This window comes from Neovison vison, chromosome 9, assembly GCF_020171115.1.
Source record: "Neovison vison isolate M4711 chromosome 9, ASM_NN_V1, whole genome shotgun sequence".
Lineage (NCBI taxonomy): Eukaryota > Metazoa > Chordata > Mammalia > Carnivora > Mustelidae > Neogale > Neogale vison.
Window position 1 is genome coordinate 80610768 of NC_058099.1, and position 12259 is coordinate 80623026.

The 12259-nt window shown below is 44.8% G+C and overlaps 1 protein-coding gene across 4 annotated transcripts in view; it reads left to right on the plus strand.

Moving 5' to 3' along the window:
- Positions 1-12044, plus strand: part of TLE1 (TLE family member 1, transcriptional corepressor) — an 86278-nt gene extending 74234 nt beyond the window's left edge. For all 4 annotated transcript variants that reach the window (XM_044265825.1, XM_044265827.1, XM_044265829.1 and 1 more), the window contains exons 15-20: positions 2773-3022; positions 4949-5196; positions 8335-8482; positions 10004-10154; positions 11245-11321; positions 11468-12044. In XM_044265825.1, coding sequence (XP_044121760.1) covers positions 2773-3022; positions 4949-5196; positions 8335-8482; positions 10004-10154; positions 11245-11321; positions 11468-11575 — 982 coding nt within the window. In that variant the 3' untranslated portion in view covers positions 11576-12044. The remainder of the gene's footprint in view (positions 1-2772; positions 3023-4948; positions 5197-8334; positions 8483-10003; positions 10155-11244; positions 11322-11467) is intronic.
- Positions 12045-12259: the final 215 nt, after the last annotated feature.

Sequence of the window (12259 nt, forward strand, 5' to 3'; positions counted from 1 at the left end):
ATTTCCCCGGGGACCCAGAAATGTTCCCAGCTTCTGGCAGCAGTTCACTGCTCTGTGAATCAATTTTAAATTGCCTCGGTATGATGATCACAGACCTCCTGTGTGTTTAAAGGAGACACCTGGGAGAGAGACGGGTGTCTTCCAAAAATGGGTGTACAGCTCTCTGTCTACACTCTGTGCATCTGTTTTAATCTGGAACGCTGAACTCCATAAAAAGAGGGGTTCCAAGTGATGCAAGGTAAAATTTTCTTCCCCTAAAACTCCAGAATTGCTAAAAGGGTGCCTGATGGGGAGTTTGCCTACCTGGAGGCGCCCACCTTGATTTATGGCCGATGGAGGAACGGACCTTCACATGTGCCATTATTCTCACACAGAGAGCTTTAAGAGGCAAGTTCTCTCCCCACATCAGGCACTGTTCTAACCAAATACATTCCATTTGATTGTTTCATGAAAACACTTTGGTCATTTCTCCAGCTTTACCTAGTTCTTTGTCATTTTCAGACCCAGCTTAGGGGTCACATAATTGCTACTAGACCTTGAAGAATTCTTCTAGAACATGAATAAAGTTAAACTCCAGTTCTTATGGTGGTCCCGTCTTCAAGGGCCATATAGTGCTATTTGATTCCAGCTCCGAATATCCCATAATAAATGGCATAGGTTCTGTTAACTCCAATGCACATGTATTAAAATCATGTGGGCTTGAGATATTACTAAGGACTCCAAAGGGTACTGTTGCATAAAAAATAGGGGATTCAGTGGCTTGTTTTCTTGTAAGGGCTTTGACCTATAGTTGTTCTATATGCATATTTATTTTCTAGGACATTCTATAGGGTTCCCATTATGTGCTCAATTATCAAATTAAGAGTAATGTTAAGGAATTGGTCCAGCTAACCACATAATATTAGTTGCTGAACCAGTTTGTCAGGAAATAACATAAAATATTTAAGATCATGTCTTGGTTGGGGGAAGGGGAAGTTCTCTCTCAAGCCTTTACGTATTTGTTATTTTCCTTTCATAGAGCAAAAATAATAGCATATATTTTCTTCTCAAGCTTAGGGAAGTACATAGGTTTTATGTGCAAGCAGGTTGGAAACCTGGTATCCTGTGTCAGTTTTCTGTTTTGTGCATGCTAAGTTATTTTACAAAATTTGAGTTAGCATTAAAATGAAAATTGGAGTTCTGTGTTAATACCCATAGTCTTCAGATCTGTAAAGGGACTGCAAGGTGCCAATGACAAGTTCCAGAAAGGGCCCAGAATTATCCCAGAGGGTCACAGGAAGGAGGAAACTCTACATAGTTCATTTGTTATGTAAGCAGACCTATAGAAAAGGCTTCATGTTGAACTACTAGAATGCCTAGTGATGCTTCAGAGAAGAATAAAATGAAAGCAGTGCTCTTCAAAATCCATAAATCCATCTGTTTGGATGTTGGGGGTAGATATTAGCACTTCTATATCTTTCATCCTCTAAAGTATCTTTTCCTTGTGCATGTTTTATAATGAGTGTGATATTAGTGTTGGAGTTTAAATCATTAGATTTTAAGGCAGAAAATATGCTTTAAGATTTCGGGGTAAAAACAAGAATGTCCTAGGATTAGGTTTGTTCGTATTGAACAGGGGAGGAAAACAAGATCTTAAAGTAACATTAAAAGTTTATTTCTCTCTCCCATAAAAGATACCGGCTGTCGGCAGCACAGGGCAGGTATCACAGCCCCATAGTGTCACCAGGGCCTCTGCACCCTTTCTTTGGGTTCTACTTCCTTCAGCAATTGATTCCCAACTTCAGAGACAGCTGTGGCCCCCAAGGGCTGGTGGAGCTCTCATTACCTTGCTCACAGTTAAGAGCAGTAGGAAGAAATGAGAAGAGAGGGCAGGCAGGAACCCAGTGCACCCCCCTTAAAGTTCTTTTTCTTTTAATTAATAAACCTTACTTTTTAGAGCAGTTCTGTGTTCGTAGCAAAATTGAGCCAAAAGTACAGAGAGCTTCTACATCTCCCAGAGCCACTTTCTGGGAAGTTATGAGCTTAATGCCTCCCCGCAGCTCGTGTATGTTGAGCCTTGTACGTCTCCGTGGTGAGAATGTGGTAAAGCTGGGGAGAGAAGCTTTGCTGCCTTAGATGAAGTGGGTTCGTGGCCAAGGGAGATGGAGATTGTCAAGGAGAAAAGTTGAAATCTATCACCAACCTATTTGATGTAGGAGAATCTTTTATTATTTTCTCTTGATTATGCCAAAGAGAATAAATTCAAGCCTGAAGCTGGTGCATTTAGAAAACTGCTTTTGTCTGTCAGTGTTGAAATATACTGTTTACTATGTGAGTTCTTAAGGGCTTCTTAAGGAGTTCTTAAGGGCTTCATCTGAAGCATAAAAAATAATCATTTAAAATTATGCTAGGAAATCGTACAATTTCACAAGGTACATGGAGGGAGGTATTTTATGTTAATTTGGAAGCGTAGTTAGCATTTTATATGTGATTGGAAGGAATGCCTTATGGAATGGTTAGGCACAATTGAAAAATAATTAAATTTTTAAAAAATAAAGTTCAATGTACCTGTCCTTTGGTACATTGGTACTCTCTAGACTTCTGTCACGTATTTTAAATTTGCTCCTTTGGTAAATACTTTAGCTTCTATTGATTCCAAGAAAATCCTTGGGAAAATTGTTCCCTTCTTTGTCCTCCTCATAGATGCTGCTGAGCTACTGGCCAACTGCTTTATGATAAACGTTTTCTCTGTCTCTCTCCCGTCTTTCTCTCCAACCGCCCCCTTTCCCAAAGTGCGTACTCCTTCCACGTCACCGCAGACGGCCAGATGCAGCCTGTCCCTTTCCCCCCCGACGCCCTCATCGGACCCGGAATCCCCCGGCACGCGCGCCAGATCAACACCCTGAACCACGGGGAGGTGGTGTGCGCGGTGACCATCAGCAACCCCACGAGACACGTGTACACGGGCGGCAAGGGCTGCGTCAAGGTCTGGGACATCAGCCACCCCGGCAACAAGAGCCCCGTCTCTCAGCTCGACTGTCTGGTGAGCGAACAGGAACTGGCGCACGAGGGTAATGTCTCCCTGGAGACTCAATAAGGAAATGGCTGTTTGGGCCTGGGTTTTATTCCCATTATGAGGAAATGGAAGCCCTTTCTGTTTCCTGCGTTAGCTGTGTAGCGCCCCCCCCGCCCCCATCCCTCTCCCTGAAATGTGAAGGCTTCATTTGTTGCTCTTTGGGTGGTTAAATCCCAGAGTTGGGGGACTTCTTTTAAAAAATATTTTACAGTAGTTTACAGAAGCTGCCCTTGTTTGAGGGTGTATTCAAAAGGGGGTTTCCCATTTAATGCATGCAAGCACAGCCGGGCCCGGACTCTGAGCCCTGCAATCCACTCAACTTTTAATTTCCCTGCAGCCTTCGGATAAATATTGAATAGTAAACATTTGATAACATGGCATAAAAAAAGTATTCTGAACAGGGTCTGTGTTTTCAGGGAGACCTGGGAGGGCTGGCTGGGTTTTATTACCTTAGCTTCAGGAAAGGTTAACAGATCACGGTGCCAGAAAACGGGGCGGCCGCCAGCAAAACGGGAATGGTGAGAAAGCTTTCCCGGAGCACCCTACTTCATCAGCCTGCTCCCAGGGTAGGAGAATACGGCTTTGCATTTTTCAGCATCACAGAACATGTTGGGACATGTTCTGATCTCTATAAACTGTGAGCCCAGATTTTACAGCCCATGTACCACTGGCCTTAAGCAGAATCAGGGCCACCTCACCCCCGATATGGAGCCTGCCCACACTCCGCTGTGGTGGCGGGTGTGGTTTACCCACTGCCTGCCCAGCCACTGCCGAGGATTCTGGAGCCAGAGGTTTCAAAAAGAAGAACAGCAGTGTTTTTTGAAATACAACAGCTTTTTTTTCTCTAGTAGTTATTGATTTGCTTTTTAATCAGATAATTTTAAAAAATCTCCATTAATGTAATTTCAACATGTTTCAACATAGGCCGACATTCTATAATAGTAAGAGTATTTTGTGACCCTCATCACCTTTGTTGAAATTTACGTGCTTAAAGTTTTTTCTCATCTTTGAATAATAGGCCATGGTCAAAGCATAGGGAGAACTTCAGTTCTATTTGGGTTGAAGGATAGCAATTATTTCTTTAAGGGAGGGGAGGGTCATTTTAGGTCCCACCTTTCTTTTTAAGAGGTGGGGCTGGACAGAGGGAGAGGGAACAGATCTTCAGCAGGCTCCATGCCCAGCAACGGGGCCCGATGCCAGGGCTTGATCCCACAACCCTGAGATCATGACCTGAGCCGAAATCAAGAGTCAGACACTTAACTGACTGAGCAACCCACATGCCCCTCCCACCTTCCTTTTTAAATATGTGCTGGTTTTGATAGAGAGATGCCCTCTTTTATCAATTTCTTTGGACTGAGAGGCTTGAATATGGCAGCAGCCGTGTTACCCCTTGAGGAAGCAGCTCTGTTCAAGTCCTAGGAAGGATCCCGTGACTAATGAAGAGTCCACGCAAGCCTTAGGTAGAGATTCAAAAGTGATGAAAACCAGAACATAGGCAGCAGGTCTGCGTTTTCCAAATAGTAAATAAGGGAGGGTGATGAGGTCAGAGATTTATAAACTAGCTTTGAAAAGTGGTTTCTTCACAGAGAAGTGTGTGCTCACATACCTCGCATCTGCTGATCATTTCGATTCTTTCTACTCAGCAGGAAACTGGATGTCAGGAAAAGTTCCATCTAAGTGTTTGCCCATGAGCGAGCCTTGGAGTTTGTTTTGTTGACTGTTTCAAAGGGGAAAGTTACAATTGGATCTCAGTCTTTGCTAGAGAACTCTTGCCCTGCTGGTGTCTGTGAAATACCACTTTTTCAAGTCAAAAATCAAGATAGCAGCTAGAGAGCATGGTATTGTTATTGCTTGATCATACATCATAGCAATGGAGCTATGTTTATTTCACAGAACAGGGATAACTACATCCGTTCCTGCAAATTGCTCCCTGACGGTTGTACCCTCATTGTGGGAGGGGAGGCCAGTACTCTGTCCATCTGGGACCTGGCGGCTCCGACCCCACGCATCAAGGCAGAGCTGACGTCCTCGGCCCCTGCGTGCTATGCCCTGGCCATCAGCCCCGACTCCAAGGTCTGCTTCTCGTGCTGCAGTGACGGTAACATCGCCGTCTGGGATCTGCACAACCAGACGCTGGTGAGGTGAGCATCTCTGGTTTTCTATGGTGGGGGTTCCCTCCTTGGGTACCTGGGCCTGAAGGCCTCCTGCTTCTCAGGCTTCATGCAGGCCCTCAGCGCATGGGAAGAGCCTCCTGTGTGCTGATCTTAGAGCGCTAGGTATTGGGAGTGTGAAGACAAAACTGACGCTGCCCTCTGGGGGGCTTACAGCCTTGCTGCCATGCTCGGTATCCTCCACACTTTCTATTACCTCTCTAACACCCCCATTCTCTAGCCACTTACAGATGCTGGACTTATTCAAAAAATATTCCTGACTTTTGCCAAGGGGTAGCAAACATACCATGGATTACGTGGTGGTACGGAGGGTCCTGGATACTAGGTGCTTTTGGATTTGGCTAGAACCTTGTTGGGGTAACAGGAACAGAGTGATAAAGGATAACAGAAAATCCACAGAGGGACATTAGAAGAGGAGATTCCAGAAGTGCCTGGATGGCTCAAGATGCCTTCAGCTCAGGTCATGATCTCAGGGTCCTGTGATCGGGCCTAGAGTCTGGCTCCCTGCTCAGTGGGAACCCTGCTGCCTCCTCTCCCTCTGCCTGCTGCTCCCCCTGCTTGTGAGTGCAGGCTTTCTGTCAAATAAGTGATTTTTTTATTTTAAGAGGGAGATTCTGTGAAATTCACCCACAAAATTGTTTTAAAGTATGCATGTTTCTCACTTACTAAATCAGTGCTGTCCAGGTGTCGTTCCAACCAGGAATGAGCCTGCCTTCCTATAGTCTGTCCTCTTAACTGTGGTGACAGCCACAGTCCTGCCACCTTTGTGTCTCTCCTTGGTTCTGACCAGCTCCTTCTCTCTGTTGAAGTCAGAGTCCACACCAGAGATGTTATAGAACAGTCTTTACAAAGGGAAGCACTAGTTAAACATCCCAGGTAAACCTGGCTTGTGTTCAACCTTTTCGTTCCCTATTTTCTTTGCTCAGTAATGCTCTTTGTTTATGGTGTGGTGGTAGCCTGGTGGATGATTTAGCAGGGCTCCTTTGATGCTTTGGGTTCCTGTGCCGGAGCGAAGGGATGGATTTTCAAAGTCATAGAAGCTTAGTCTCCCTCCAAACCTTCTCCATAGGAATCCAGTCAGTGTCACCAAGTCAGCCTCTGTCCCTGCATGTGGCTGATGCTGTTGCTGTTGTTTTCTCTAGTCATGCTCTGGGCAGCTCAGAATGAGCAGAATGGACACAAGTAGATAGAGCAGACAGTCCCTTCAAACTTTTAGCCTAACCAGTGTTTGCTGTTTGTTTGTTTTTTCTTTTCTTTCTTCTTTAAAAAACAAAAAAATTAATAAAAAGAACTTTCAAAATTTTTATTCTGAGGGCTTTTAAAATATTAATCCATTTAATCCTTATAACATCTGCACTGCTGTTATCCCAATTTTATAGGTAAGGCACCTGAGGCAGAGAAAGGTTAAGTCTGCCTGCCTGGCTCACATAGTCGGGTGCGGGGGAGACAAGATGCCATGCAGCCATGCTTTCTCATGTCTGTGCTCTGAATTCCTGCTCTCTTTCAGCCCCCGGGAGTAAACACCTGCTGGATATAATGGGGTAGTGCTTTACGAATTTCTTGCTCACTTTGGGTTGGCCACGTGTGGCTAACAGCTGCTCTGTGAGAGAGGGTGTCATAGAGTCCGCTGAATATCTCGGTACCGACCGAGACCCAGCACGGTCAGCACCTCCCCTCTAGGAACCTGAAAGTAGGACCAAGATTTGTGGACGGAGGTTGGAGGAGCACCCACCAGGCGGCTCAAGTCTGTCGAGAAAACCATTTTTAGTCAAGGAGTAAAAGTTTGAGGAAAGGAATAGTAGAACTTTCAAAAGACGGGTCTGGGACTTCAGTAGTCCTGTGTGACTTGTGCGGAGTCTTGGAGGAAAGTGGGGCTGGTTGGGGTATGTGTGCAGGGGATGGGGTGGGATCAGTCAGGTGCATGAGGGGGAGAGGACTAAGATGGACATTGAGAATAATTTTTAGAGGAATAGTTTTTGAAGCGATAGTTGTCATCTGGTCTCAGAATTCAGGGCAAGTGCTGCTTTTATCTTGTCTTCCACGCTCTTCAAATTCTAAGCTCAGTTTAAAAGTTTGGAGTTCTGTGGGAACAGTAAAGTGAGGGGAACTTAGAGGAAGAACAGACCTAGAAACTTCGGGTGTTGAAATTCCCGAGCCATTCTCATGCATCCCCTCTGGTTCACTATAGTGATTGGGCCTGTTCTGGTCACGTCCCTGCTGGCTCCCTCTTGGCAATCAAAACTGGGTCTGGATCCACAGATCACCAGCCTTGCAGTGGTTCACCTTAGCCTCTCCCTCAGCAAACCACCCGCCTTTGGCCTGGCAGAGCATCTGTGCTCTGCAAACCTCTGTTGGTTGATTGGTTTTGGTAGTGTTATTTGACTAAAGCACCAGAGTTCCCTTGAAGAGAACAACCTTGTGCTCCACTTCAAGGCAGGGTCCCTGCCGAGGGGCCCATGGGTCAGCCTCAGCAATTAGCTTTGTCTCATGATGGCCCTTGAGTCAGGAGGCCAACATGACCCTTTGTCTCCGGGAGTCCAGATTTCCTAATACAGGACTGTTTCTAATCCAGAAAGCAAGGTTTTTAAAACTTTGCAAGGTTGAGTAAATATGTGAGCTCATGCTTTGTTGCCGTGTAGGGCATCACCCTATGGATTCACTCATGGAAAAGTAAGTGCTTCTGGACCCCGAGCTCCTAATGTTGTGTTGTAGGCCTACATCTTTCTTTACACAGTATACTCGGGATTCTGTGTGTTTGTCTTTTTTTTGTTGTTTTTTTTTTTTTCCTTTAACACTCAAACACTTTTCCAGACCTGGGAGGAATTTTCCCTTCCAGACGATTTGTAAGAAGAGCTATAAGAGCGTATTTAAGTTCTCCCGTGTGATGACCTAAAATGGCATTCCACATCTTTAGCACTTGGACCACGAAAAAAGAAAAGGAAAATCTGCAGGTGCCGTTTCCTCCTCAGGGGAAGGTTAGTGTGATCTTGCACATCAGCAGACACTGAAGAGATGACACACACACACTGAGTCCAAAACTAACAACACAACAGTGTTTACCTTGAGCTCTGGCAGGAAATCATTATTCAATCTGGTTTGTTTTATCAGGCAATTCCAGGGCCACACAGACGGGGCCAGCTGTATTGACATTTCTAACGACGGCACCAAGCTCTGGACGGGCGGCCTGGACAACACGGTCAGGTCCTGGGACCTGCGCGAGGGGCGGCAGCTGCAGCAGCACGACTTCACCTCACAGGTGACGAGCTCCCCCCTCCCCGCCCCCACCCTGGGAATCTCTGAGCTGGTCTGCCCGTGGCCTCCTTCTCCCTCCCTTTACACCCCACCATAGTAAGAAAAAGGCACCAGTCGTGACTTTGAGATGCCGATTTAAAACAAACAAAAACAACCCCCGCGGACAGACAGGCAACATCCCTGAAATGTTTAGAGTGGTTTCTAGAACCCTATCAGTTAAGACCTGTTACTTTTATTTATGGACCATGTCACTGAAGGAACTCGTATAGTGAAGAACCTGTGGTTTGACCTGTTAGAACATATTCCCACCGTCCAATGTGGGGGTGAGAGAGGATTATTTGATTCACATATAAAAAGACAGCTTGAGAAATAGGCAGGGTTATCACAAGGAGTCGAGAAAAATCACAACAGCTCTGAAAGTTAATTCATTTCCCTTGCATCGGGGAGCTTAAAAAAATGCAGTCGTGTCTCTGTGGATGCCCATTTTATTATACATCCCTGGGAAAAGGGACTCGTGGCTGACTAGATTGATGGAGGTTTGAAATGATATGAAATGGCAACTTCGTGGGTTGTGGGGATGAGTTAGATGGTGAGCGTCTGAATCTAGACTTGTTTGGGGAAAGACAGTGCCATTTTAAGTGTCTTCTGTGGGTGGAATTGTTCTTTTGATCATTACTTGTGTACAGCTATGCATATTACTAAATTTCATGTCCCTGTTAATCTTTTGTGGAGTTTCTTAGAGTCTTACTCATTCCAGCCCTTTTCCCAGTATGAGTTAGGGTACTGTTTACCGTCTGCCTTAAAAACAACAACAAAAAAAAACAACTTATGGAACATTTCAAGTGTACATGAGTGCAGAGACTGTCGTTACATATATCGAAGTACAGAGAAGTGTCCAATAAAGCCCACTTGCCCGTCACCCAGCTTTACAGTTGTGAACCCATGACTTGTCTCCCATATCATTCCTGCCCCCAAACACTGGGTTGTTTTAAAGTAAACCCCAGACATATGTCATCTCATCACAAGCATTTCAGTTAGTATCTGCAGAAGACAAGGACCACGTTAAAACATACATATACACACAAATGTCATATTATTATTATTTTTTTAAATTTTTATTTATTTATTTGACAGACAGAGATCACAAGTAGGCAGAGAGGCAGGCAGAGAGAGAGAGGAGGAAGCAGGCTCCCTGGCGAGCAGAGAGCCCGATGTGGGGCTCAATCCCAGGACCCCGGGATCATGACCTGAGCTGAAGGCAGAGGCTTTAAGTAAACTTTAAAAAGTATTAAAAGAATAATTTCATCACATGTGATGTATGTATTCCAAGCTTTCTGTTTGTTTTCATAAAGGTGTTTAACACTTGGTTGGTCTGTGTTGGGTCTCTTATCTTGTGGACTTTACTGCAATCCAGAGTTTGCGGATTACATCCCCCTCTTCTTGCTGTTCTACTCGTTTCTTGTTGCCATTTCACTTCTCGGTTTATTGGGCAAAATCACCAGCAAGCCTGTTCTGCTTCCTACAGATCTTCTCCCTTGGATACTGTCCAACTGGGGAGTGGCTGGCCGTGGGCATGGAGAGTAGCAATGTGGAAGTTCTTCACGTGAATAAGCCTGACAAGTACCAGCTGCATCTCCATGAGAGCTGTGTGCTATCCCTAAAATTTGCTTATTGTGGTGAGTTGAGCTGAAAGGAAACTGGAGGACACCAATGGCCTCAATGGAAAATACTTCTAAAAAAAAAAATACAGTAGAGATCACGTCTGGAAAAAATGTTCTCTGAGCAGCTGGATGCAATAATTCTGTTGTCTTAATATGTCCCTCAGAGCATCGTGATGTCCATTTCAGCCTGTTTTCCTAATGAGAGAAAAGTCCCTGGGATGCAGTTGCCTAATACAAGATTTTGACACAGATTTATTATTATTTTTTTAAGCGCAGAGGTGGAGGGCAATTAGTTACCACTCTGTAGGGGGGCAAGGTTTTTAGAAGCCTGGGGCAGCCATGTTGGAAGTCGTTATGGACTGAGCAGGGTAGGGAACTAGGATCAGAGAAGGGCATACTCCGCTTGCCCCACAATGTTCTACTCTGCAGTGAAGATGAAGAGAGAAATTCACGTGGAGTCAAATATTTATCCTCGAGATGGATGGAGTAGCTGTTAGTCACGAGCACATTCTGTGTGCCACATATCATGTCTGGCATTTTTCTTAAGTTTGTCGTTTAATCCTTCCTAGTCCCATTTCATTGTGAGGAAACAGATTACAAGGTCAGCAGCTTTATCGATTCACTATTTGAGGACCCACTGTGTGCTGGATGTGATCCTGTCTGAAGTGTATCCGGTGGCTTGTGGGGCTGACACGGTCCCTGCCACTGCTTAGACAAAACCCAAGACCACAGACGGTTCACAGTGGAGCCTGGATTTAAAACCTGCTCTCTCACTATGGACTCTGAAAAACAATCTGAGGGGTTTGAAGTGGCGGGGGGGTGGGAGGTTGGGGTACCAGGTGGTGGGTATTATAGAGGGCACAGCTTGCATGGAGCACTGGGTGTGGTGAAAAAATAATGAATACTGTTTTTCTGAAAATAAATAAATTGGAAAAAAATAAAATAAAAAAAAATAAAAAATAAAACCTGCTCTCTCTACTCCCATCCTAGCCAAGTGCTCAGACATGATAGTTCGTGATTAGAAATGCTCTGAGTTTGATGAAGTACAGGTTGCTAAGGAGGGATTTTAATCTTGTTTACCTCCATGTTCCTTTGCGAACTCTAGGTAAATGGTTTGTGAGTACTGGCAAAGACAACCTCCTCAATGCGTGGCGGACCCCCTACGGAGCTAGTATATTCCAGGTAAGTAGGTCAGCGCTCCTTGCCCAGAATGACCGTTTGATTGGGGCATTCTCCAGGACTCCAGAAGTAAAGGCATCTCAGGGAGGAGCAGGGGCCCTGAGCATCTCTGTTCCCATTAAAACTGTGCCCATTGTTTTCTCTTCCAGTCCAAAGAGTCCTCGTCCGTGCTTAGCTGTGACATCTCTGTGGATGATAAGTACATAGTTACTGGCTCAGGGGACAAGAAGGCTACAGTCTATGAAGTCATCTACTGAAAACATGATGTGGTATAACATTTATAGTTGAATCGGGCCAAAATGTTTTGAGAATTTGTAGAAATAGAAAAGTTGTAACTTTAAAAGGAAAAAGAAAGCCACGAAAACCTGTTTCCAAACCTTGACATGAAACTACTTTGAGTCTACAGAGAGGAGGCGACGAGTCTATCAGCTGAAGGTCACCTATCTACCTAGACCAAACGGAGCACTGAGGCAGAGTGGACAGAGGGGCCAAGGGGTGTAGGCAGAGCCTGTTCCTGTCTGTCTGTGTGATCTGCCGAGATTACCTTCCTGTTCCTTGCGGTTCCCCTCACATTCTGTGCTTCGTAGAGCAGTGCTGTCTCCAATGAACTTGTTTCCTGGTTTTGCATCTTGTGAAATGTTTTTTTGTATTTTTGTTGAAGGTTAAACATTTGTATAAATTGTAAATATATTTGGTTTATTACAGTAAAGGCTTTAGTACCAATAAGTGGTTTCCTTTTCCTTCTCTGTTGTTTTTATCAAAGCTTTGGGATCATTCATGTGGGTTTTGTAAGCAGAGTCCACACATTTGCAGACGAATTTGAAGCAGGCCCTTCTGAATTTGCAAATAGATTTGGTTGTGGACTCGCACTGCATTGGAACCTAATCAACACCTCTAAGTTAGTGGGAACTCAAGACTAGGAATAGTCAGTACTTGAAGGT